This window comes from Dromiciops gliroides, chromosome 1, assembly GCF_019393635.1.
Source record: "Dromiciops gliroides isolate mDroGli1 chromosome 1, mDroGli1.pri, whole genome shotgun sequence".
Taxonomy (NCBI): domain Eukaryota; kingdom Metazoa; phylum Chordata; class Mammalia; order Microbiotheria; family Microbiotheriidae; genus Dromiciops; species Dromiciops gliroides.
In genome coordinates, this window is record NC_057861.1 from 76,520,788 (window position 1) to 76,548,660 (window position 27,873).

The window sequence follows — 27,873 nt, forward strand, 5'->3', positions numbered from 1 at the left end:
TTGACTCATTTATTTATTTATTTTGTCTTTCATTTTTATTTATTTAGAATTTTCCCCCAAGTTACATGTAAAAACAAATTTTAACATTGATTTTTAAAACTTTGTCTTCCAAATTCTCTTCCTCTCTCCCTCCCCATCCCGCCTTAAGATCTTGGGCAATTCATACATGTGCAATCATGCAAAACATTTCCACATTAGTCAGGTTATGAAAGAAAACAGGCAAAAAAAAAAAAAGAAAGGAACTAATGGGCAGCTAGGTGACGCAGTGGATAAAGCACCAGCCCTAGATTCAGGAGGACCTGAGTTCAAACATGACCTCAGACACTTGATACTCACTACCTGTGTGACCTTGGGCAAGTCACTTATCCTTCATTGCCCTGCAAAAAACAAACAAAATTGAGAAAGGAACTAACAAAAAATTATACTTCAATCTGTATTCAGATATCATCAGTTCTTTCTCTGTAGATGGATTGCATTTTTCATTAAGTCCTTCAGAGTTGCCGTGGATCACTGCATTGCTGAAAGTAACTAAATCATTCACAGCAGATCATCTTACAGTATTGCTGTTACTTTGTATATACTACATTTCACTTTGCATCAGCTCATGTAAGTCTTTCTAGGCTTTTCTGATAGCATCCTGCTCTTCATTTTTTACAGCACAATAGTGTTCCAGAGGATCACATATTTAGAACTAGAAGGGACCTCAAAGGCCATTTAGTCTGAACTTTTCATTTTGCCAAGGAGGAAACTGAGGGCAGTGAAGAGACTTGCCTGATGTCACACAGAGGGTAAACACTAGAGGCTGGGATTTGAACCTGGATCACCTGGCTCTAGAACTAATGCTCTTCCCATAACAGGTACTGTCTCCCAATGGTCTTCCTGAAATATGGTCCCCCAGAATTGAATAGAAGACTGGTTGTGGTCTGGCCAGGGCAGAGTAAAATAGGACTATCCCCTCCTCTTTTTTTGCCCTCGGTCAATGCAACCTAATCAGGCTAGCTCTTTTTGGGGGGGGGGGGGCGGGGCTTCAAGGTCCCACCGTTGGCTCCTATTAATCTTTAGCTCATAAACAAAATCCTAGTTAATCTTTCTCACGCAAAGTGTTTTCAAGCAAAATCTTTCTTATCCTATATTTGTGAAGTTATTTTTTTTTAAACTTAAGCACAAAACTTCACATTTCTTTGTGCAAAGGCAGGCAAAATACCTGTGCCCACACACAAAGGCAAGCTGTATTTCCAATGGTCTCCCTCCTAAGGAATATGACAATAAGATATACTCCTGGAGGTAGAGATGTCAAACATGCAGAACACATGGGACCCATGACACCCCAGAATGTGGCCCAAAAAAGATTAAAATGTAATTGAAAAATATTTTACAAAAGAAAAAATACAATAAAAACAATATTTTTATCTTAAAACTAAGTCAATATGCAGCCCTCAAAAATGGAGGAATGGCCCCAGTTTCTATTTAATTTTGACATCCCTTCTCTGGAGCACAATATCTGTGTAAGCCAGCAGGTGGTGATCTTAGCTCACTTTTTAAAATATTAAGTTATTTTATTTTTCCAATTACATGTAAACATAATTTTTAACTTTAATAAACATTTTAATTTAAAGTTTTTAGTTCCAAATTCTTTCCCACTCTCCCTCCCCTTTCCCCATCTTTGAGAAGGCAAGCTATTTGATAAAGGATATAATCAGCCATGTAAAACATTTCCATATTAGTCATGTTGTGTGGGGAAAAAAAGACAAACAAAAATCCAAAAAAAATAAAGTTAAAAAAAATATGTTTCGGGGCAGCTAGGTTGCACAGTGGATAGAGCACCGGCCCTGGAGTCAGGAGGACCTGAGTTCAAATTCGGCCTCAGACACTTAACAATTACTATCTGTGTGACCCCGGGCAAGTCACTTAACCCCAATTGCCTCACCAAAAAAAAAAATGCTTCAGTCTGCATTGAGATTCCATCAGTACTTTCTCTGGAGATGAATAGCATATTCCATAATGGGTCCTTCAGAATTGTCTTGGACCTTTGTATTGCTAAGAATAGAGAAGGCATTCACAGTTGATAACAATATTGTACAATATTACTTTTATTGTGCATAATGTTCTCCTGGTTCTTTTCACTTCACTTTGCATTAGTTCATGTAAGTCCAGGTTTTTCTGGTTATTATTATTTTTTTGATTGCTGCTCATTTCTTGTAGCATAATATTCTTTTTTTTCATCGTATATTTATTTATTTAGAATTTTCCCACACCTTACACGTAAAAACAAATTGTAACATCGAGTTTATAACTTTGTGTTCCAAATTCTCTTCCTCCCTCATCACCCCCCCCTTAAGAACTCAAGCAATTCAACATTAGCTATGCATATATAGTCAGCACAATAATATTCTATCACAATCATATACCACAACTTGTTCAGTCATTCCTCCATTGATGGATGTCCTGTCAAATTCCAAATCTTTGCCACCACAAAAAAGACCTGCTATAAATATTTTTGTACATATAGTTCCTTTTCCTTTTTTTTCTTTTTTAATCTCTTTGGGATATAGTCCTAGAAATGGTATTGTTGGGGCAGCTAGGTGGCGCAGTGGATAGAGCACCGGCCCTGGATTCAGGAGTACCTGAGTTCGAATCCAGCCTCAGACACTTAACACTTATTAGCTGTGTGACCCTGGGCAAGTCACTTAACCCCAATTGCCCTGGGGGGGAAAAAGAAATGGTATTGTTATGTCAAAGTGTACATACAGTTTTATAGCCCTTTTGGCATAGTTTCAAATTGCTTTCTAGAATCAGTTTACAACAGTTCATTAATGCATTAGTGCCCCAATTTTCCCACATCCCCTCCAACGTTTGTCATTTTCATCTTCTGATATATTAGCCAGTCTAATAGGTATGAGGTGTGATGCCTCATGAGTTCTTTTAATTTGATTTTTTCTAATCAACAGTGATTTGAACCATTTTTTCACGACTATAGTTAGTTTTGATTTCTTCATCTGAAAACTTCCTGTTCATATTCTTTGACCATTTATCATGGGGAATGACTCACATTCTTATAAATTTGATTCAGTTCTCTATATAATTGAGACATGGAGCCTTTATCGAGAACCTTACTATAAAAATGTTTTCCCAGTTTTATGCTTTCCTTCTTCTTCTTCTTCTTCTTCTTCTTCTTCTTCTTCTTCTTCTTCTTCTTCTTCTTCTTCTTCTTCTTCTTCTTCTTCTTCTTCTTCTTCTTCTTCTTCTTCTTCTGTCATTTGCCCAGGGTCACATAGCTGTGTGTCAAGTGTCTGAAGCCAGATTTTGAACTCAGATCCTCCTGAATCCAAGGCCAATGCTTTATCCACTGCACTACCTAGCTGCCCCCTCACAACTCACTTTTTTTTCTGGGCAATGAGGGTTAAGTGACTTGCCCAGGGTCACACAGCTAGTAAGTGTCAAGTGTCTGAGGCTGGATTTGAACTCAGGTCCTCCTGAATCCAGGGCTGGTGCTTTATCCACTGCGCCACTTAGCTGCCCCCACAACTCACTTTTACTGCACATACAAGGCAGCTCGCAGATTTCAATCAAACAATTGCCTTCCTGTTTAAGTCAGGAATTCTTAACCTTTTTCTTTATCAAGAACCCCATTGGCAGTCTAGTAAAGCCTTCTTAAGATAATGGTTTCAATTGCATCAAATAAATCACACAGGATTACAAAGGAAACTAATTGTATTAAAATACATGTATGGGGGCAGACAGAGAACTCTGAGTACAGATTGAAATATATCTTTTTTCCTTTGTTTTTTGTTTTATTTTTTGTTTGCGTTCTATTTTTGCAACATGGCTAATATAGAAATGTTTTATATGACTTTACTTGTATAATTGATATAAAATTGTTTGCCTTCTCAAAGAGGGACAGGTTGTAACCCAAGGCTATGTCCTGGTTGTTCTTATATTTCTACATGCTTTCTCCTTGACCACATCAGTCCTTATAGTTTTGATTATTTCTGTGCAGATGACTTGATAGATAGATAGATAGATAGATAGATAGATAGATAGATAGATAGATAGATAGATAGATAGATAGATAGATATAGATCCAGCCTTCATCTCTCCGGTTTGCCTTACTTATCTATGGGACATTTAGAACTGAATAGCCTGTAGGTGTCTCAAACTCAATATATCCAAAACAGAACCCATTGCTTTCCTTCTCCACCTCTTCCAAACTTCCCTGTTTCTGGTGAGGGTGTCACCATCCTTCTGGTCACTTAGATTTGCAACCTTGGAATCAACCTCAATGCCTCACCACTGCCCATCCAACAAATCCAACAGGTAGCAACCAGGACACTTGGTTGCCAAGTTTCATCAGTTCTTCCACATCTCATATCCTTCCCTCTCTTTCTGCTCCCGAGTTCAGCCCTTTATCACCTGTCACTTGGACTGTTGCAATAGCCTTCCTCCTTCAAGCCTTTCTCATCTCCAATCCGTCATCCACACAGCTGACAAAGTATTTTTTCCCAAAGCACAGGTCTGCCCATCAGTCCCTTTTTTATTTTTATTTTTTTCTGGGGCAATGAGGGTTAAGTGATTTGCCCAGAGTCACAGAGCTCGTAAATGTCAAGTGTCTGAGACTGGATTTGAACTCAGGTCCTCCTGAATCCAGGGCCAGTGCTTTATCCACTGTGCCACCTAGCTGCCCCATCAGTCCCTTTTGTAATAAATTCCTGTCAAAGATGAATTCCTCTGGTTGGCATGTAAAAACTATTTCCAGGCTACCTCTCCATCCTTCTTATTTATTACTACCCTTCATGCATTCCATAGTCTTGTCAAAATGTTCTTCTTGTTTCTTATCCATGATATTCCATCTCTCATGCTTGGGTCTTTAAGGGTTCAGTCCATGTCTGAAATGTGTTCCCTCCTAAAATCCCTGGTTTCCTTCAGGGCTCAACTCAAGTGATGCTTCAGTGTGTTGGAAACTCTTTCTCAGCAGGAAATGTTTCATTTGTGTTATGTCACCAGCACTTGGGGCAGCTAGTGGATAGAGCACTGGCCCTGCAGTTAGGAGGATCTGTGTTCAAATCTCACCTGAGACACGTACTAACTGTGTGACCCTGGGCAAGTCATTTAACTCCAATTGCCTTAAACATCCTGGGCCATTTCCATTCATCCTGATGTGTATCTTGCCACTGGACCCAGATGGCTCTGGAAGAGATAGTGAGTTTGTGATGAGTTTGGTGACCTTGCACAGCCCCTCCCTCACTTAAATCCAATTCAGTAGAAGTCATGATATCACCCCCATATCATGGTCCTCTTCAAGACTTAAGGACAAACAACAAGATCCCCAGTGCTTAGCATAGTACCTGGCACATAGGTGCATGTTGACCAATTGAGCAAGAGGATCAGGAGGACCTAGACTCAAATCCTGCCACTGAAAATTACTACCTCTGTGACCACAGACAAATTACTTAACTTCTCTGAGCCTGTTTTCTCATCTGTAAAATGGGGATAATACCTCACAGGTTTTGTGAGGTTCACATAAGGTAATATTTTTGTTATTGTGTCATTTCAGTCATATCGGACTCTACATGATCCTTTTTGGGGGGTTTGTTGGCAAAATTACTGGAGTGGTTTGCCATTTCCTTAAAGCTGTTTCTGAACTTTTCAAGTGTCATGTAAATTTTAGTTCTTATTAATACAACAAATATTTATTAAGCATCTATTGTGTTACAGTGGGTCATGAATGACAAAACCAGGGGGAAGCTCCCTCAGACTAACCTGAATAGAACCTCCCTGTCCATCTATCCATTCCTTCCTTCATTTAGGAGACATTTATTAAATTTTTATTACATGCAATGTCCTGTTCTGGGATACAGTGTGAGGAGACAACATGAATAAGAAATCCTATCCTTCTTCCAGAAGGAACTGGAGTTTACTCCCATTGTTCTACCTCCCTGATTTCCCCCAAATTTCAGTCTGCCCATTCATTGTGTAGTGTACAGACAGGAGATTGATTCTGAATATTTCCTGGTCATTGTCCATGGTGACCCCACCATTCCTGTTTGTTTGGCTTCTCTCCTGAGTATAGTTCAGGTTACCTCCCTGCCAAAGTGATGTCCGAGATTAATAAAAACAGGAATAAAACTAGAATGGGGAGGGGAATGAAAGACTGTGTCACTCAGTATTGGTTGGCATCTCTATCCTGGAGAATCTGACAGGCTTTCATGTGGACAAGATTTCAGACATGGCCCTATGGGGCAGAAGTAGAAGCAATGCTTGGAAGATGGGAGAGACGAGGAAGGAGGAGTTCTAAAAAGGCAGATTTGGCCTTGATAATAAGGAAAAACATCCTAACCATTTTTCCTACCCGCTATCCATGAGGGCAGCGGGCTGCCTCTGGAAACGGTATGTTCCTCATTCCAAGAGGCATTAGAGGATCATAAGATTTAGAAGTGGAAGGAGACTTACAGGTTATTTAGTCCATCCCCTTAATCTTTTTTTTTTTTTTTTTTGGTGGGGCAATGGGGGTTAAGTGACTTGCCCAGGGTCGCACAGCCAGCAAGTGTCAAGTGTTTGAGGCCAGATTTGAACCCAGGTCCTTCTGAATCCAGGGCCAGTGCTTTATCCACTGCGCCACCTAGCTGCCCCCCATCCCCTTAATCTTACAGAAGAAGAAGAATCTGAAACTCAGGTGTCCAAAGTCACACAGATTACTTAGTAGAAGATTCCAGGATTTAAAGCTAGTTTCTTTTCCCACTGTACTTTGGGACAATAGAGGTTAAGATGAACCCTTTGTTGGGACTGTGGATGATCATTGCATTTCCTTCTAGCTCTGAGGTCTGAGGTCTTGGGGGGAGGGGGATGAAGTTCCTGTTCTGTGATTACTCTGCTGTAGCAGATAATGATCCTCTTTTAGCCAGAGGTTGTCCAGTGACCTCTCTGATTTGCCTTTCCATCCTGGAGGTTGTACTGCAGCTGCAAGTGGCATGATCCCTTTCTAGTCACCCTGAGGAGAGCTCATCCTGGAGCTTAGGACCCCACATGGGCAGCCATACAGCTCAGAGTGAGTAGTAGCCTGTCCTTGCAGCTGTTTTAAGAGCAGTTCAGCCACAATGCAGTCTGTGTCTCCAGCAAGGCCTGGACAGACAGATTGAAGAGTCTCTCAGGCAGGGATAACTAGGGGCTCTGTAAAGGCTGAGTTCTGTCTCCCCTCTCACACAAGAGGCTTGGCCATGTCTCCCCCTCTCTCAGAATATCACAATAGGGCTGAATGAGAAAATCAGTCCCTGGTTTCCTTGTCTTCTAAACGCTGTGACCCCCTGGTTCTCTGATGTCATGTTGTTTTTTTCTCTCTAGAAGATGTCTCCACTGATCCAGTTCCCAGGTTACATCCCCAATTCAGTGGCAATACAGCAACTATGGCGAAAGACAGATTTGAAGGGGCTTGGGAAACTTGTCCACCTGAAGTCAGATAGCTTTGAAATCTTGGAGGTATGGAGACAGATGACCCTTAACTTTGTGAACCCCCACCTAGTAAAACATTTCTATGACTTCCATACTTGTCATCACCCCAATTGTGAGACTACCTCCTTCCAGTGGCCACCATCCCTGTGACCTTTCTTCCCTATGTTCCTCATCCTTTTCTTTGATCCTCATCCCCATAACCCTTATCTGTTACCTCCCATCCCTTTGACTCCTATGACATAATATCTATGCCATCCAGTCCTGTAACCATCATTTTCCAAACACCTATTCCAATGAGGCTAATCAGATTTGGAGATGGCACCAAGCCAGAAGGGGTAGCTAACAGGTGAGATGCAGAAAGATCTTGATCAGCTAAAGCATTGAGTTGAACCAAATAAAAGTAAATTCACTTGGGTTAAATTGGGTCTTACATTTGGAAAAAAAATCACCTTTGCAAATCCTAACTTAAGCAGGCATAGAGGGCAATTTGGGTAGAAAAGATCTGAGTCTTAGTGGTCCGCAAGCTCATTATCACTATATTGATGTAACTGACCAAAAAAAATGATCTTGGGTTTCATTAATAGAAGCAAAGTATAAGGAGGTAAGAATCCCTCTGGTTTCTATCCTGGTCAGAACACAACTGGAGTATTATATTCATTTCTGGGTACCAGTTTAGGAAGGATGTTGATAAACAGAAGAGTCATTAGAGGGCAGTAACCTGGATTTTCACAATTTTCATGGATTTTGAATCCGTGATTGAAGGAACTGGGACGTTTAGCCTGAAGAAGAGAAGACTTGGGGAGGCGGGGAGTAAGAAGAATGTCATATTTGTATTCAACTATTTTTGGAGAGCTAGCATGTTGGAAGGGGAATGAGATGGTTAGCTGCCAGGATCTCACCCCATCTGTGTGAGTCCATGGGGCTTCTGGGGTCCTTGGGCCATGGGTTCCAGACTTACTCTATTTGGTCCCAGAGGGCAGAACTTGAAGCAATATATAGAAGTTGTCAGGTTAAATATAGGCTTGATGTGAGAGAGAAACAAAACAACTTCCTCACAATTAGAGCTGCCCCAAAATGAAATGGCTTGCCTCTGGGAGCAGTGGGTTCCCCTATACTTAGTCTTGGGGCAGGGGTTGGATAGCCACTTGTCATATATGTTGTGGTGGGGATTTCTCTTGGACTAGTTAGCCCCTCAAGTCCCTTCTGAATTTCATATTCTGTAATCATGTCCCCAACTAGAATGTAAACTCCTTGAGATTAGGGACTTTTCCATTTTTTTCTTCTGATTTAATTTTCTTTTTCATTTTTCCCCACCATGTAGCATAATGCTTTGAATCCTTCATCCCTATTTCCTTCAATCCCTATGACCCCCTTCCTTATGATTCCCCCCCTTTCCAACTCCTATCTTTGTTATCTTTCCCATCCCTTTCAACCCGGTCCTTGAAACCACTCATTCCCTTGATCCTGATCCAAGGGACCTTTCTAGGACCATCCCCAACACCCCAATTCCTCTGAAGTCCATTTGTATGATGCTCCTATTCCTATGACCTCCTCCTGTGCTTTTAGTCACCATTATTGTTACTTTCCCATCTCTGTGATTCTCCCTTTCCTTTTCCTACAACCCCTCCTCTCCTGAACCTATCTCTTCCTCATGACTAATCCATCTATGTTCTCCTGTCTGTGATCAGCGTGAGATGGACACGATGTGGCTTCCATGGGGGACGAGTAAGAAGAAAGAGAAAGCCTGGTTGAAGAAAGCCTTGGGCTTGAGCTCTAACCTCATCCAGGATAATGTGCTTGATTTAGATTCAAGCACTGTGCAACAGAAAACTTCCCCTGTAGGTGGCTAGACCCCTAGATTTCAGTTTAGTCAGGCCTGGGGCCCTGCCCTACCCCATTGGAATCCTCAGAACCCTCTCCCCCAACTTTCTAGATACTCTTAGAAAGCCCCTGGGATCCATAAGACCTCCCTCTGATCCCCTATTGGGATCCATAGACAGCCCCTGGGATGAGCCCCCAGACCTCTTAGGTTTTCTCAACTCCTTCCATCCCGATCCCTCTGAGACCTCTGGAATTAGCCTCCAAGACCCCCAAAAGACACTATGTGCTGTGTCTCCTAGACCCACCCTCAGATCCTCCCTCTAAGTCCTCCTAGTCATTTTCCTGATGTACCCCACCCCTTGTCTCTTTGGAGTCCCACATGCTAGATAAAATCCTATGGAACAGAACCCAGTTATCACTTAGTGCCTTTCATGGATACTGGGAACTAGAACAGACAACCCTCCTTGTGATCCTAGGAGAGTATCTTCCCTGAAGAGCTTCATGAAAAAGAAAGTCAGAAGGAACTTGAGAAGGAACTTGAGAAGGAACAGATAGTGCCTGAGGTTGTTGTGACTGCAGAATTACATTCCCAATTAGAAGAGTTCCTGAAATCCACGGATACTCCGGCTACATGGGACCCTGCCTCAACCTATGTTTCTGATGAGGTCACTCAGCATGTACCCGACTTTCTCGTCTCTTTGTTGGATCAAGACTGGTTCCAGAAATATTTTCCCAATTTCAACTTGGAGGTACATGGCAGAGGGTGGCATGAAGGAGGGAAGAAAAGTGTTCTTGAAGATTGCCCTTTCCCCTTTCCCCAGTCTTCTCTCAGCCCTGATCCCAGATCCCTGACTCCTCTTCTCCACTCCAACAAATTTTGTGGTTGTTCTTGGAATCTTTAACCTTGTGGTATAACTAGGAAACTCCTAAACCTTCCCAACCTCATGGTACACCCCCCTCCTCAATTCTAATAATCTCTAATGGCACAGTGTAATATAGCACACACATCCCCATGGCTACTAACCTTGTGGTATAGTCCCAAGAAAGTGAAATGCCCTTTAGCCTCATGTCATGGCACTGGTATCCCCTAGCCCATTGTCTCCAACCTCCTGACTTCCCCCAATCTTGTGATGTGGTTGAGGGTCTGTGATATACCCTGTAATCACATGGGGCCTCAGGATACCTAATAAGCTCTAAATTCATCCCTTACCACTCTTCTGCTTCCATATCCCTTTTACTGAATGCATAAACAACCTTGGAATAAGTGCATTGCTCCCTCTTTCCCCACAGGCTCCCAGGCTAGACCTTGTCTGCTTTCCTTATCCACTCCAACTCCATCTCTTCCCTGGGTTTCTCCTTTGCCAGGTACCCTAGGGAAACAAGATACATGCTCCAGTGTGTTTTTCCCAAACCCCCAGAAGTTGCCACATGACCCCCTGTGGTTAAGGGCTTCCAAGGGAAGCATGTAAAATGATGGAAAGTCCTAGTTTAGAATTCTGGCTCCAGCACTTAGAAGTCATTTGACCATAGCTAAATCATTTCACCTCACCGAGTTCAGTTTTCATCTTCCAGAGAATGGGGGTAATCAATAATATGTGCACTACCCATCTCACAGAGTTGCTATAAGGAGATTTGGAAGTCATTAAGGGTTTCAATGCTTGCAAGGGCAGGGTAGGACAAGAACCTAGAACACAGTAGAAGATAAGAGAAAGTTATCAAGTATCTGCTACTAATATTTAGACTAGACAACCCTCCCTGTGATCCTAGGAGGTTATTGTGCCTGAAGGGCTTCGTGAGATGGAACATGAGAAGGAACGTGAGAAGGAACGTGAGAAGGCACAGTGGATGTATAAGGTTACTGTGACCCCAGAATTCCTTTCCCAATGAGAATGCCTCTTTAGCTCTCCAGATGCTAATACAACTTCCCAGGCTTCCTTGTCCCCTGCCTTGTGTCTTGAACCTGGCTGGAAGTGGGATTGGGCACACAGAATTACTGGTGCTGGATCTTTGGGGACCCAAAGGGTTAAGGTCAAGCTTGGGTTTCTGGTCTTGGCTCCCCTGAATCCTCCCTCAGCCCCTGTTCTCTTGCCACTACTTCAAAGATATACCCAGAATGCTGCACAGTGGAGGGCCACAATACCATTGAAGGCCTTGATGGAAAGACCCCTGGACCTAGAATTGGGAGAGACCTAGGTTAGAATTCTTTTCTAGCCCTTACTTCCAAGCCATTTGTCTCTAGCCAAATCATTTCCCCTCTCTGAGTTCAGTTTCCACCTTCCAGAGAAAGGGGCCAATCAATAATATGTGCACTGCCCATCTCACAGAGTTGCTATAAGGAAAGTGCCTTGTAAAACTCACAGCCATAGAGACTTGGAAGGCATTGAGGGTTTCAGTGCTTTCAAGGGCAAGGTAGGACAAGAACCTAGAACCTAGTAAAAGATAAGAGAAAGTTATCAAGTATCTGCTACTAATATTTAGACTAGACAACCCTTCCTGTGATCCTAGGAGGTTATTCTCTCTGAAGGGCTTCATGAGAAGGAACATGAGAAGGAACGTGAGAAGGAACATGAGAAGGCACAGTGGATGTATAAGGTTACTGTGATCCCAGAATTCCTTTCCCAATGAGAATGCCTCTTTAGCTCCCTAGATGCTAATACAACTTCCCAGGCTTCTCTGTCCCTTACCTTGTGTCTTGAATTTGACTGGAAGTGGGACTGGGCACACAGAATTACTGGTGCTGGGTCTTTGGGGACCCAAAAGGTTAAGGTCGAGCTAGGGTTTTCTGGTCCTGGCTCCCCTGGATCCTCCCTCAGCCCATGTTCTCTTGCCACTACTTCAAAGATATACCCAGAATGCTGCACAGTGGAGGGCCACAATACCATTGAAGGCCTTGATGGAAAGACCCCTGGACCTAGAATTGGGAGAGACTTAGGTTAGAATTCTTTTCTAGCACTTACTTCCAAGCCATTTGACCCTAGCCAAATCATTTCCCCTCTCTGAGTTCAGTTTCCACCTTCCAGAGAATGGGGGCAATCAATGATATGTGCACTGCCCATCTCACAGAGTTGCTATAAGGAAAGTGCCTTGTAAAACTCACAGCCATAGAGACTTGGAAGGCATTGAGGGTTTCAGTGCTTGCAAGGACAGGGTAGGACAAGAACCTAGAACCTAGTAGAAGATAAGAGAAAGTTATCAAGTATCTGCTACTAATATTTAGACTAGACAACCCTCCCTGTGATCCTAGGAGGTTATTCTCTCTGAAGGGCTTCGTGGGAAGGAACGTGAGAAGGAACGTGAGAAGGAACATGAGAAGGCACAGTGGATGTATAAGGTTACTGTGATCCCAGAATTCCTTTCCCAATTAGAATGCCTCTTTAGCTCCCTAGATGCTAATACAACTTCCCAGGCTTACCTGTCCCCTGCCTTGTGTCTTGAACTTGACTGGAAGTGGGACTGGGCACACAGAATTACTGGTGCTTGGTCTTTGGGGACCCAAAGGGTTAAGTTCAAGCTTGATTTTCTGGTCCTGGCTTCCCTGAATCCTCCCTCAGCCCCTGTTCTCTTGCCACTACTTCAAAGATATACCCAGAATGCTGCACAGTGGAGGGCCACAATACCATTGAAGGCCTTGATGGAAAGACCCCTGGACCTAGAATTGGGAGAGACTTAGGTTAGAATTCTTTTCTAGCACTTACTTCCAAGCCATTTGACCCTAGCCAAATCATTTCCCCTCTCTGAGTTCAGTTTCCACCTTCCAGAGAAAGGGGCCAATCAATAATATGTGCACTGCCCATCTCACAGAATTGCTATAAGGAAAGTGCCTTGTAAAACTCACAGCCATAGAGACTTGGAAGGCATTGAGGGTTTCAGTGCTTTCAAGGGCAAGGTAGGACAAGAACCTAGAACCTAGTAAAAGATAAGAGAAAGTTATCAAGCATCTTCTACTAGTATTTAGACCAGACTACCCTTCCTGTGATCCTAGGAGGTTATTCTCTCTGAAAGTCTTCGTGGGAAGAAACATGAGAAGGAACATGAGAAGGCACAGTGGATGTATAAGGTTACTGTGATCCCAGAATTCCTTTCCCAATGAGAATGCCTCTTTAGCTCCCTAGATGCTAATACAACTTCCCAGGCTTCCTTGTCCCCTGCCTTGTGTCTTGAACCTGGAAGTGGGACTGGGCATACAGAATTACTGGTGCTGGGTCTTTGGGGACCCAAAGGGTTAAGGTCAAGCTTGGGTTTCTGGTCCTGGCTCCCCTGAATCCTCCCTCAGCCCCTGTTCTCTTGCTACTACTTCAAAGATATACCCAGAATGCTGCACAGTGGAGGGCCACAATACCACTGAAGGCCCTGATGGAAAGACCTCTGGGCCTAGAACTGGGAGAGACTTAGGTTAGTTCTAGCCCTTACTTCCAAGCCATTTGTCCCATGCCAAATCATTTCCCCTCTCTGAGTTCAGTTTCCATCTTCCAGAAAATGGGGGTAATCAATATGTGCACTAAAAAAAGTGCCTTGTAAAACTCACAGCAATAGAGACTTGGAAGGCATTGAGGGTTTCTGTGCTTGTAAAGGCAGGGTAGGACAAGAACCTAGAACACAGTAGAAGATAAAGTTATCAAGCATCTTCTACTAATATTTAGACCAGACTACCCTCCCTATGATCCTAGGAGGTTGTCTCTGAAAGACTTCGTGGGAAGGAACGTGAGGAGGAACATGAGATGGAACGTGAGGAGGATCGGTTGATGCCTGAGGTTACTGTGATCCCAGAATTCCTTTCTCAATTAGAATGCCTCTAGCTCCCCAGATCTTAATACAACTTCCCAGGCTTCCATGTCCCCTGTCTTGTGTCTTGAAGCTGAACCTGGTAGAAATTGAGACCCAGGCACATAGAGCTACTGGTGCTGGGTCTTTGGGGCCCAAAGGGCTAAGCTCAAGATTGGGTTGCTGGTCCTGGTCCCCCTGAATCCTCCCCCAGCCTCTGTTATCTTGCCACCATTTCAAAGGCATATCCAGAGTACTGCACAGTGGAGGGCCACAATACTCCTGAAATCCCTGATAGAAAGACCCTTGGGCTTAGAATTGGGAGAGACTTAAGTTAGAATTTTCTAGGACTTACTTCCAAGCCATTTGACCCCAGCCAAATCATTTCCCCTCTCTTAGTTCAGTTTCCACCGTCCAGAGGATGGGGGTAATCAATAATATGTGCACTGCCCATCTCACAGAGTTGCTCTAAGGAGATTTGGAAGGCATTAAGGGTTTCAGTGCTTGTAAGGGTAGGGTAGGACAGGAATATAGAACCTAGTAGAAGATAAGAGAAAGTTATCAAGCAGCTGCTACTAATATTTAGAACAGACTACCCTCCCTGTGATCCTAGGAGGTTATTCTCCTTGAAAGGCTTCGTGAGAAGGAACGTGAGGAGGAACGTGAGAAGAAACGTGAGAAGGCACAGTTGGTGTATAAGGTTACTGTAACCCCAGAATTCCTTTCCCAATGAGAATGCCTCTTTAGCTCCCCAGATGCTGATCCTTTTTCCCAGGCTTCCTTGTCCCCTGCCTTGTGTCCTGAAGCTGAACCTGGCTGGAAGTGGGACCGGGCACATAGAATGCTGGGTCTTTGGGGACCCAAAGGGTTAAGGTCAAGCTTGGGTTTCTGGTCTTGCCTCCCTATCCTGAATTCTCCCTCAACCCCTGTTCTCTTGCTTCTACTTCAAAGGATTACCCAGAGTGCTACACAGTGGAGGGTCTGGCCACATTGCTGCTGAAAGTCCTGGAGAAAGCCAGCTGGGAGGATGGCACCCAGGTTATGATGGTGCTTGTGGAGATGATTCCCCGGCTGGGAATAGACTTCCGAAAGAAGCTGCAAAACTTGCTGTTGAAACTTCTCAACAAAGAACCTCCCCCAAACCTTGTGGTATGGCCTCAGATCTCACCATACCCTACCAAGCTGCTGAATTCACATTCTGTTTAGGGGAGCCCTCCTTAGTGGACCTTAGTGACTTCCAACATATCCCCAGCCTTGCGCTGGTCATATAGCCACGCACCCCCCAGTTCCCTTGACCTCATGGTATAGCCTGTTGTTTGTTGTTTAGTCGTTTTCAGTCGTGTCTGACTCTTCACGACTCCATTTGGGGTTTTCTTAGCAAAGATACTAGAATGGTTTGCCATTTCTTTCTCCAGCTCATTTTATAGATGAGGAAACTGAGGCAAACAGGGTTAAGTGAGTTGTCCAAGGTCACATCATTAGTAACTGTCTGAGGCCTGACTCCAGGCCCAGCACTCTATCCATTGTACCACCTAGCTGTCCCATTGTATGGCCTATAGGGTTTCTTTTGGGGACCTGCCTTAGCTCCTCAAATGGTTCAACAACCTCACTCTCCCAGAACCACGCCCTGATCCCTCACCTTCCAAACCTGAAACTCCAAAGCCCTGGAGAGTCCCCATCACTACCAACATGTTTCCGAAAACCTGTTGCCTTCAAAGCCTAGGACACCCTTAGCCCCAAGGATAATGCCCCTTAGGGCCCCTTAAACACAAGGACTAACCGTGGAAGGACTGGGACAAACCTGGGTGTGTAGACATTGACTCAACCCCAACCTTGGAGTCCCCAGGACAAGATAGAGAAGAAATTTGTGATGACAGCCCTGCAGATGCTCATGGTTGTTTCCCTGGGCTCACGGGACGTGGTCCTGGAACTCATGTCCTACTTCCTCTACTCACCCCCTCGGTGCAGGTGAGATACTCCCACCCACTACCACCACAGAGGTGGGACCACCCATGGGAAAAGAGTGAGAACCCCCTGGGACACAGGTGAGATCCACCCCCACACACAGGTGTGATCTCTCCTGAGATATGAGGGTAACCTTGCTGAGAAATAGGTGAGAGCCCTCCCCCCACAAGTGAGACACAAAAAGGTGAGAATTCCCCACACAAGTGAGCAAGCCCACCCCTCCCTGCTTCACCCAATCACAAGTGAGACACCACCCACCCCCTGAGGGCAGGTGAAACCACATGGAGACACCACACACACACACACACACACACACACACACACACACAGAAGATACCTCACTTAGTTATGGCCTTATTCGTGAATGGAATTCTCACACAAGTGAGACACAAAGGTAAGTCCCTACAATTTAGTTCAATAAGCATTTATTTAGTACCTGTTCTGTGTCAGGCACTGTGCAAAGTGCTGGGTATGCAAAGACAAAATTGATAAACATTCCCTGCTGGGAGGCAGCCTACATCCTACTGGGGATACAGCATGCAAAGAGGTAACTATATACAGTATAATTATGAGGAGAAGGAGGAGGAGGGCATTGAGAACACTGTCAACTGGGGGACCAGAAGACTTCCTAAAACTCAGGGCTCATTAGCTAAACCATGAAAAACCTAAGAAGGCAGAGGTGAGAAGGGATGGCATTCCAGGTGTGAGATGGCGCATGGGGAAGTGGGGGAGACTTAGAAGCTAGAAGACTGAATGCTGAGTTCCAGGAGGAAAGTAGGCCAGTTTGGCTAAAATGAAGAGTGAGTAGAAAATCAGTCCGGACAGGCAGACTGGAGCCCAGACTAAAGGGCTTTAAGGACTGAGCTGAGGCATTCATATTTTATCCTAGAAGCAATAGGCAATAACAATAAACATTTACATAGTTTGCAAGTTACTTTAAATGTATTATTTCATTTGATCCTCATACCAACCCTCTTAAGCAGGTGCTATTATTACAAGTGAGGAAACTGAGGCCAAGAGAGGTTTAATGACTTGCCCAGGGGTACACACAGCTTGTAAGGGTCTGAGGCTGTATTTGAATTCAGGCCTTCCTGTCTCCAGGTACAACTCTCTATATTCTATGGCATCATGGTTAAAACTGTTTGGGGCAGGTTATTTTGTCAAGTGTGCTAGGTATGGACTGGAGAAGGAGGTGGGAGACTGGAAGTGGGGAGTCTAATTAGGAGAACATGGGGCTGAATTAGAATGGTGGCTGTGTCAGTGGAGACAAGGGGACAGATGAGAGATGTGGAGTTAAAATCAATAAGACCTGCTAAATGATTGAATAAGGAATGTGTGAGAGGAAGATGCTGAAGATGATTCTGAGGTGGTGAATCTGGAGGACTTGAAGAGGCCCTGGACAAAAATAGGGAAATCTAGGGGATAGGAAGATTTAAGGGACTTGGGACTGTTTGGGTTTTGTTTTTGTTTTTGTTTTTGTTTGGTAAAGGCTTAATAAGTGCTTGCTGATTAATTATGGAGGGAAGATAATGAGTCATGTTTTAGACATAATTGAGTTAGATATGTCTACAGGGCATTCAAAAAGCAGTTGTAAATGAGGGAGTAGAGTTTGAGAGATTGGGGTTATATTCTGGCAGGTGAGCTCAGCTACTCATATACCCTTGACAGATAGACCAAAACATCTCTATAGGGAAGGTCTTCCTCTTTGACTGAGCTCAAAGCTTCGGGAGGGATGCACATGGAACAGTGAGGGAGAAAGGGGACACCCTCCTAGCCAGCCCAATCAGCCAAATCAACCCTGGAGATCAATGGGGTGACCGATAGAAATAGGAGTCATATACATAGAGTTGAGCATGTAACTCATGGTCCTGAAGAGATTACTGAGAGAGGATCTAAAGAAAATACAAGAGGGGCAGCTAGGTGGAGCAGTGGATAAAGCACTGTCCCTGGATTCAGGAGGACCTGAGTTCAAATCCAGATTCAGACACTTGACACTTACTAGCTGTGTGACTCTGGGCAAGTCACTTAACCCTCATTGCCCCACAAAAAGAGAGAGAGAGAGAGAGTGAGAGAGAGAGAGAGAGAGAGAGAGAGAATACAAGAGAGCTCAGAACAGATCTTTGGTCCCACACTGTTAAGACTCCCCCCACCACACATATATACAAATGACATTCCCCACACACTTAACATGTATTCTAAAAAGATGTACAGAAATTGGGAGCAAGGATGGGTGACAGACAGTGAATACAAAGGTAAGACACAATCCCATAAGAAGAGCATCAAAATGGACTAAGAAAATGACTAGATGTCCATACCTCTTGATGCAGAGATTCTACTCCTAAGCACATACTTCAGGGAGGTTAGCAATAAAAAAGAAAGACTTCATATACACCAAAATATTTATAGCAGCACTCTTTGTAGTAGCAAAGAACTAAAAACAAAGTTGTTTCTGCTCATTTATTGAGGAATGACTAAATAAGTTGTAATGGAATATTATTGTGCTATAAGAAACAATGCATATGATGAATTCAGAGAAGCATGGGAAGACATGAATGGTTACTGAATGAAGTTAGCAGACCCAGGCATAAGGACTGCAGCAATGTAATTGGAAAGAACAACTCCAAAAATAATTGCAACTAAATGCTATGAAATTATGATGAACAAACGTGGTTCCAAAGAAGAACTATAATAGAAGAGACATGGTTCCTTCTTAGGAGAAATGGGACATCATGGATGTAGAATACTGCATGTAAGATCTGATTCTTTCCATTTGTCAATGAGTTTTACTGAACTGTGGCATTTTTTCCTATTTTTTTAATCCTTTGTTATAAGGCATAGTAGCTCTCTAGGATAGAAGGCAGGAGGAACATCAAGTGTAGATAATGTTAAAATGAAAAGATATCAACAAAATGATAAAACCAAAAACAATAACAAAAGTAGTATCAGGAGTACTAAAGTTCAGGATGACTGAGAGTGGGTGAGGGAAGCTAAAGACAAGCTTTAATGAGGAGGTTTTCAAATAGCTATATTGATAAAGAGAGGCAGTTCAAAGAAGTAATAAGAATGCAGCTTCTAATGGATATCATAGTGACAAAACAGAAAAGGAAAAGCTAGCCAATGTTTATATTGCTTCTGTTCCTTCTACCAAGGAGTGATCTTTTGACTCAAAAGGAAAGAACAAATATGGAGAATAGGGAATTGATACCCAAGATCAGTAAGGAGATAGCAAAAGAACCCACAGATTCCCCTGATGACTTCAAGTCATTGGGTCCAAATGAACTACACACAAGAGTATTTTGAAAGAACTGACAAGATTGATTGCTGGGCTATCATCAGTGATCTCTGAAAGATCATGGGGAATGGGAGAGATACCTCCAAGATTAGTGGAAATGGAGGAAGATAATGGAGTCTGCAAACTATAGAAGAGTGAGCTTCACTTGAATTTACCAGAATTTGAGGTAAAACCCTTACACAGAGGTGGACTACACACACACACACACACACACACACTGGTCAAACCTCACACACTTATGCAAGACTCCTACACACAGGTAAGAATCACATACTCATACATAGGTGAGACCATATACACACAAGTGAGACTATACACTTAGGTGAGAACACATACACCACATACACACAAAAATGAAATCATGTACACACACAGGCACACGTATACAAACACCAGTGAGAGCTTCACACATCGGTGAGACATATTCTATTGCATACTTACAGGTGACACTCCCTCTCCTTCAATTCTGTTCTCCCCTTGACTCTCTAGACCTGCACTGAAGAAACTACTAGAAGACTTGGGCCTGAGGGACCCCCATAATTTCCTGTTCAAGGAAATGGTGACTTGGGCAGAAGGGAAAGATTTAACCAACAAGGCAGCCCTGAGAGGGCGCTGTGGACAGAAACTGGAATTTTTGATTGATAACCTTAAGGTTAGTGAGGGAGGGAAGGAGAGAGGGAAGGAGAGAGGGGAGGAAGGAAGTGGTGGGAATTGGAAGGGATGATTTTGGTGGGGCAGGGCAATGAAGGTTAAGTGACTTGCCCAGGTCACACAGTAAGTGTCAAGTGTCTGATACCTGATTTGAACTCAGGTCCTCCTGAATCCAGGGCCAGTGCTTTATCCACTGTGCCACCTAGCTGTCCCTACCTTTTTTTTTTAAGTGAGGCAATTGGGGGTTAAGTGACTTGCCCAGGGTCACACAGCTAGTAAGTGTTAAGTGTCTGAGTCCGGATTTGAACTCAGGTCCTCCTGACTCCAGAGCTGGTGCTCTATCCACTGTGCCACCTAGCTGCCCCTTTTTAAAAATTTTTAATATTTTTCCCAATTACATGTAAAGACAAATTTTAACCTTCTTCTTCTTCTTCTTCTTCTTCTTCTTCTTCTTTTACAATTTGAGTTCCAAATTATCTCCCACTCTCCCTCCTCTCCCCATCATTGAGAAGGCAAGCAATTTGATAAAGTTTATACACATGCAGTCATACAAAACATAGTTCCATATTAGTCATGTTGTGAAAGAAAACAGACAAAAATTCAATAAAAATAAAGTAAAAATAACAACGGTACACTTCAATCTGCATTCAGATTCCATCAGTTCTTTCTCTGAAGGTGGATAACATTTTCCATCTTAGGTCCTTCAGAATTACATTGGTTCTTTGTACTGCAGGGGATATTCACATTTGATCATTTGTACAATATTACTGTTACTGTGTACAATGTTTTCTGGTTCTGTTCGCCTCACTTTGCATCAGTTCATGTAAGTCTTTCCAGGTTTTTCTGAAAGCATTCTGCTCATCATTTCTTATAACACAATAGTATTCCATCACAATCATATACCACAATTTGTTCAGCCATTCCCCAATTGATGGGCATAAAGAGTCTTTTTGGAGAGAAGTGGAGAAGTATGAGTAGTTCCAACCCTTCTGACCTGCCACCCTTTCTTTAGAACCACCTGAAGCAGAACTTCCTAGTGCCTAAAACTTGGGAGGAGGACATAAAGCAATATGTATGTATCACCCTCTCCTCAACCTCCTTCCACTACCCCTTCCTTACAAGAAACATACCCCACCCTGGCTCATCCCCTCCCCATCTCCCTTCCTCTACCCCCAATCCCCACCACCCCTTTGCTCCTGGTTCCCCTCAATGTCTTTACTTTCTTGCTTTAGGCCCTAATTCTCCATCTCCTTATCCCTTTTCATAAAATGCATTCCTCTCCTTTCATCTAACCATCTTCTTGTGTCCATATCCCCAGTGTCTCCATTCATCTTCCCCCAACTCCACAAATCTCTAATTCCCTATCCCTGTGCTCCCAATATTTCCATCTCTCTACCTTTGTGCACCAATTCCTCAGCCTTCTTCTCCATTGCTTCTAATCCACTCACCGGCCCCTAATCCCCTGACACCCCCCCCTTCCTGGCTTCTAACCCTCCTGCCTGGTGCTTCTAATCATTATCCTCCTATCCCTATGCCCCCTATTCTCTCATCACCTTGCCATTGTAACCCCAATGACTCCATCCACCAGCCTCAGAACCCAGTTTTCCTGCCCCTAAACTACAATGTTGCCATCTCCCTGCCTCCATACCTCTAATTGTGTTCCCTACCCCATGCTTCCATTTCCCTCTCCCCTTTACCCATACTCCAAATCCACCATTTCCCTGCTCTTGTGTCCTTAATCTCACATCCCTGGTTTCCTAGGCTCCACACCCTTCATCTCCCTGTCCCTGTATCCTCTTCCCTCATTTCCCTAACTCTCCATTCCCCCACCCCAGTGTCTCCATTATTTCTATTCTCTTGTCTCTGAACCCCCAATGCCCCACCCTCATACCCTGTTGTCCCAATTAGCCTCTTCCCTGCCTCCATACCTCCAACCCTCTATTTCTGTGACCTTGTGCCCTCAACTCCCAGGCTCTAGTTCTTAGACCCCAAATTCCTCCATTTCCCTGTCCCTGTATCTCAGTATGCTATTCTCTTCCCCGTTCCCCAGATTCTCCATCCTCATATCCCAGTATCTCCATTTGTTCCATTGTTCCCTACCACTATATCCTCAATCCCTCCTCCTCCTTCCTTCTCTATCTGACTGGATACTCCAAATGGCAACACTCCGTGCCCAAGGGCCCCTAATAACTCAGTATTCTTATCCCTGTGCCCCTAGTGTTCCCACACCCTCGGTATATCCCCCAATTCTCCACCTCTTGCCATTATAGTCTCAGTTTTCTAAGTCCCAGGCCCACAAGGTTTTATCCATCCAGTGTTGTGCCTACATTATGCAATTTCCCTCTCCACCTCCATTGCCTCTATATCCTCAATCCCGCCATACCCTTTGTAGCCTTGAAATTGTAGCCTGAATGTGACTACCCCTTATCTCTGGTCCCCTCTGTTCCCATTCCCATTCCTGCTTCTATGCCCCTCCAATTTTCTATTCCCCTTACCCCCGAATTCTCAATTCCCTACCCATCCCTCAGCTACCAGTTTTGAGCTCCCTACTTTTGTACTCCCAGTGTTACTGCCCCTGTTCCTCAATCTCCTTTCCACTTTCCCTATTCCCCTAATCCTCCATCCCAGTCCCCCTGCCCCTAATGCCCTTTCCCCATGTGTCCTCCTGCCCTTCCCTTCCCCCAAATCCCCAATGACCCTGACTCCATCTTCTCAGCATTCCTTTACCCTGCCTCTGTAGCTTCCCTTTAGTCTCCTACCTCCAAGTTCTCAATGCTTCATTTCTTACCCTCTGTATTCATAATTCTCCAGTCTTGCTATCTCTCTGCTTTCTCTGGCCCCCTGGGCTCTCCCTCCATCCCTCCTCCCTGGGCTCTCTGTCCTTTCCTCCCTTTAACGATGTGCTCCCTTCCACTTGAAGTGCTTGCCTTTCCCCCAACAGATTTCTACGAGTCCCAAGGAGCAGCAAAGTCGGGAAACCTCTCCGGTCTTGCCTACAACCATGACTGAACTCCCCCAATTCAAGTTCCCACAACCTCCCACTCCTACCCCCTCTACAAAGGACAGGACCGTTTTACAATTCAGATCCCAGCTTCCCCCCAAGCTTTCTCCCAAGCATTCCCCCAAGCTTTCTCCCAAGCATTCCCCCAAGATTTCTCCCATGCATTCCCCCAAGATTTCTCCCAGGCATTCTCTCAAGCTTTCTCCCAGGCATTCCCTCAAGCTTTCTCCTCAGCAATCCCTCAAGCTTTCTCCCAAGCATTCCCCCAAGCTTTCTCCCAAGCATTCCCCCGAGCTTTCTCCCATGCATTCCCCTGAGCATTCTCCCACACTTTCTCCTCAGCAATCCCTCAAGCTTTCTCCCGATTTACCCACCACAGTGCCCCCCTCCCCCTCTTTTCTTCGTTTGGGTTTCAGCCCCGAAATCCCAACGCCCCCAGAGTCTAGGGCTATCTCCCCGCCTTCCTATAAATTCATTTCTTTCAGCCAGCCTTCTCTCCTGAGAAGGACGGTGTCTGAGCCCCACTGGCACCAAACCTTTGAAAAGAATTTGCACTCCTGCTACTCGGCTCCGGCCTCCATAACGGCAGGCTGGCTGTCGTTTCTAGATTACGAATACCCGACAGTGGAGTCCCCAATCTCTAAGGCTCCGATTGTGGAGATCGAGATTGAGGTCACACCTATTGATGCTCTCAACTTCTTCTGTGAGCAGCAGCTCCAAGCTCAAATGGAACGAGACAGGATGCGTGCAGCGATGCGCCATGCCCAGCCCAACACCATTGTCATGCAGCCTCGGGGAGCCGTGTTACCCACCTATCAGTGAGCAAGCATCCTGCTCTTTTGATCATCTTCCCATAGAGGCGCAGAATCAGAAAGCTGGAGGCTGTTGGGGAGGGGATCTGAGGAATCATATAGCATTTCTAACCTCCCAGTTCAGGCAGGAATCCCTCCATATCACTTCTGACAGATACAACCTCACCTTCAACCCCTCACTCCCCTCCAGTGACAAGGAACTCCCCCTCTGATGAGGCAGCCCCTTACATTTGGGGGCAGGGGAAAGAATGGGACCAAGCACTTACTAAGCAACTACTATATGCTGAGCTCTGTGCTAAGTGCTTTACAAATATTCTCTCATTTGATCTTCACCACAAGCCTGGGAGGCAGGTACTATTACTGTCCCCATTTTCCAGTTGAGGAAGCTGGCAAAGAGGTTAAGTGAATTGTCCAGGGTCACACAGCTAAGCAGGATTTGGACTCAGGTTTTCCTGATTCCTGGCCCTATCTACATCACCTATTTTCTTCTTTCTTTTTTTAAGTGAGGCAATTAGGGTTAAGTGACTTGCCCAGGGTCACACAGCCAGTAAGTGTCAAGTGTCTGAGGCCAGATTTGTTTGTTTGTTTAATTTTTTGTCTTTCCCACTGGCTTAATTTTTTGATAAACTCTTGGAAATTCCTTCCAGACCATTTGGTATGTATGTTTGTTTTTTGTTTTGAGGCCAGATTTGAAGTCAGGTCCTCCTGAATACCTAGCTGCCCCCTTCTACATCACCTATTTATTTAGAACTGTTAGGACACTCTAATGTGGTTTAGGAAGCTTTTCTTGACATCGGTCTGAAATTTGATTCTCTATAACTTCCACCCGTTGCTCCTAGTTTTACTCACTAGGGTCAAGAAAAAACGCTTTCCACTCACAGCCTTTCAAATACTTGGAGTGATTACATATGCCCTAAGTGTTCTCTTCTCCAAAGGAAACATTTTTTACTTCTATCCAAGGACAGTTTCGAGTCCCATAGGGACAGTGTTTATACTAACTCAAGAGATCAAGTGGCTCCTCAGGCTTGAGCTCTTTGGTGGCATAAGCCACTAAGCCAGGTCAAATCAGCAAACATTTATTTATTATGTTCAAGGCACTGTGCTAAGTACTGCAGATACATTAACAGCTAAATGATAGTAGTTAGCATCTATATAGCTCTTTGAGGTATACAAAACACTTTATTCATTGATCATCTCATTTAATCCTCACAACTCGGCAAGGTAGGTGCTATTATTACACACACCCCTTTACAATTCAGGAAACTGAGGCAGACAGAGGTTAAGTGTCTCGCCCTGAGTTATACAGCTAGTAAGTATCTGAGGATGGATTTGAACTCAGGTCTTCCTGAGGCCAGGTCCAGTGCTCTATCCATTGGAACACTTGGCTGTCTAACGAAAGGTAAGAATAGTCCTTGACTTCAAGAACCTTGAATTCTAATTGGAGGACCAACATGTAAATGACTAGATACATAAAAGATATATACAGAGTAGATGGAAGGTAATCTCAGAAGGAAAGGTCCTAACAACTAGAGGGAATGGCAGAAGGTGGATTTGAGCTGAGTATTAAAAGAAGTATTAAAAAGGAAACTAAGAACCAGAGGTGATGGGACAGAGCATCCCAGGCATAGAGAATGGCCAGTATAAAGTCATAGAGGTTGGAGAGAGATAGACAGAGACAGAGAGAGTCAGAGACATGTTCAAGTAGCATTAAGCAGTCTAATGAAGCTGGATTTCAGAGTGTATGAAAGGGAGTAAAGTGTAAACAGACTGGAAAAATATGAAGAAGCCAGGTAATGGAGAGCTTTATATTTGATCCTGTAGGTAATAGGGAGCCACTGGAACTCATTGAGAAGTGGGTTTATGCTTTGGGAAAATCACCTTGGCAGCTGAATGGTAGGTGCATTGGAGTTGGGAGAGAGAAGGCAGGGAGAAAAGTTAGAAGTCTATTGCAGTAGTCCAGACGATTAGTGATAAGGTTCCGCACTGTTGTAGCTGTGTGGATGGAGAGAAGGAGATATACAAGTGCACACACACGTATGTGTGTGTATATAATTTTCTTTAAAGGTTATATAAACAAGATTTGGCAATGGAGTGGGTATGTGGGGTGAATGAGAACTTTGAGGTAAAGCCTACATGCCAGAACAACTTTGTTCCAGCCCACTGAGTATTTATGGCAATATTTCTGAGGGGTCAGACATTGATATTCCTTCCTCAAGCCAAAATTTTTCTACTCCCTGCAAAATCACTTTGAGGTACTCTAGGGTTCTACAAATATACACCCTAAACTTCATGATCTTCTATTTGGCCTATAGTTGGCATTGTAAATAAGGGATTCTAGATTTTTTTTAGTATGATATGTATGTGTAACTTGTTGCTTTGGGAAATTTCATATGTTTTTTTTTTTATGAGAACACCTTAGAAGCTGCATTTTAAAAGTGACCATTTCTCCTGTAACATCATAAGTTAGCTTGATCACAGTTAGAATGGTCCTGGATCCTTTGTGATTTGACCTTTCTATACCTAGACCTGAGCTGGTATCACTCTTATCACCACTATCCTCACCTTCAGAGGTATGAGCTGCATTTCTAAACTGGAACTTACTGGGAGCCCAGACTACCTATCAGAAATTCCAAGTTTTGTATATTATCTCTGTGCCCAAGAGGTCCAAATAACTGAAGTTCTATTGAGAAAGATACTGTCTCTGAGTTCTGCCCTCCCTTCCTATTTGACCTGGGATTCTTTTTTTTTGTTTGTTTGTTTGTTTGTTTTTTTGGTGGGGCAATGAGGGTTAAGTGACTTGCCCAGGGTCACACAGCTAGTAAGTGTCAAGTGTTGGAGGCCGGACCTGAACTCAGGTACTCCTGAGTCCAGGGCCCGTGCTTTACCACTGTGACATCTAGCTGCCCCCGACCTGGGATTCTTAGTAGACCCAGGACAGGGGTCTTATGTGCAAAGTGTTGTGCAACTGATTGGATATGAAGGATCTGTTAGAGTGACAATTTGAGGATGACACTGAGGTTGTGAACTTGGGTGATTTGGAGGGAAGTAATAGTTCAGTACAGTTGGGAAGAAGGATTTGAGTTTTGGGGACAGGAGAGAGAATAAATTCTGCTTTGGACATGTCATCTTTGAGGTGCCTATAGGACATCTAGTCCAAAATATATCTGTTTATTTATTTAGAATTTTCCCCAAGTTACATGTACAAACACATTTTCACATCGATTTTTAAAACTGTGTTCCAAATTCTCTTTCTCCTTCCCCCCCACCACCCCCCTTAAGAACTCAAGCAATTCAATTAAAATAAATCTGAATAGGAGCATCTCTCTAAAGCATCTCCCTGCAAAGGTCATCCAGCCTCTGCTGGAGCACCTTCAGTGATGGGAAGCTCATTATCTATCAAAACAACCCATTCTTTTTAATTTTATTTAAAATTTTTAGAATCTGCCTCCCTGTGTCTTCTGCACATTGTTCCTAGTTCTTCCAAACAAAGCAAATCTAATCTCTCCTCCTTCTGGACATACAAGGCCACTCTGACATTCACCTCTTTTATCTTTCCTATTCCTTTGGGACAGAGCCTACCACATACTATCATATTCTAGTCTTTAGATACATCTCTGCACATCTCAGTGATTTCCATATATCAGCTGCCTTTCAGTATAATTGTAGCACACCCTCTGGGTTCACTCTTCTAACTTGGACTGGACTGGAAGTTTGGGTTACCAGAGGGTGGCTGACTACTTCTCATTTTAAGACTCTAAAGATAACTCTGAGAGGTTGTGACTTCTAATACTATCACAAACAAGTTTCTATCTGGTGTACTTACCGTCCCTCCAATATTATGATGATGGTTGGTTTGTTGGATTTTGTCCTTCATTCTCAAAGAAGACAAAAATGACATCACTATATTGGAGTCAAGGTACAGTGTGTCCACCTGTGGCTGATCAGACCAATATGAGCTTGAAAGGCTCTACCACAGGTCAGGCACAAATAATCCATGTGAACATTTCAATTGGAGATGTCTAAATTTGTGTTATCTCATGTTTCTTTTGCACTCCTACAATTTTGCTTCACTTATAGAGCACAGCTCCATTTTGATATGGGCACACCATGCTTTGCCAGTGTCTCCC

At 43.8% G+C, this 27,873-nt stretch overlaps 1 protein-coding gene and 1 long non-coding RNA gene across 3 annotated transcripts in view; one reads left to right on the forward strand and one right to left on the reverse strand.

The window, feature by feature from the left end:
- The window catches only part of WDR97 (WD repeat domain 97), a 61,330-nt gene extending 37,767 nt beyond the window's left edge, over window positions 1-23,563 (forward strand). The window contains exons 15-23 of the mRNA XM_043978007.1: window positions 7,339-7,470; window positions 9,132-9,281; window positions 9,741-10,013; window positions 14,977-15,174; window positions 15,872-15,993; window positions 19,772-19,934; window positions 20,946-21,005; window positions 22,875-23,290; window positions 23,355-23,563. Of these exons, the coding sequence (XP_043833942.1) occupies window positions 7,339-7,470; window positions 9,132-9,281; window positions 9,741-10,013; window positions 14,977-15,174; window positions 15,872-15,993; window positions 19,772-19,934; window positions 20,946-21,005; window positions 22,875-23,290; window positions 23,355-23,436 (1,596 nt within the window). The 3' untranslated portion in view covers window positions 23,437-23,563. The remainder of the gene's footprint in view (window positions 1-7,338; window positions 7,471-9,131; window positions 9,282-9,740; window positions 10,014-14,976; window positions 15,175-15,871; window positions 15,994-19,771; window positions 19,935-20,945; window positions 21,006-22,874; window positions 23,291-23,354) is intronic.
- Window positions 1-24,014, reverse strand: part of LOC122736038 — a 54,896-nt gene extending 30,882 nt beyond the window's left edge. Inside the window, exon 1 of one of the 2 annotated variants that reach the window (XR_006354159.1) lies at window positions 23,747-24,014. This is a non-coding gene — a long non-coding RNA (uncharacterized LOC122736038). The other variant, XR_006354160.1, reaches the window with a different exon arrangement.
- Between the last annotated feature and the right edge of the window lie 3,859 nt (window positions 24,015-27,873).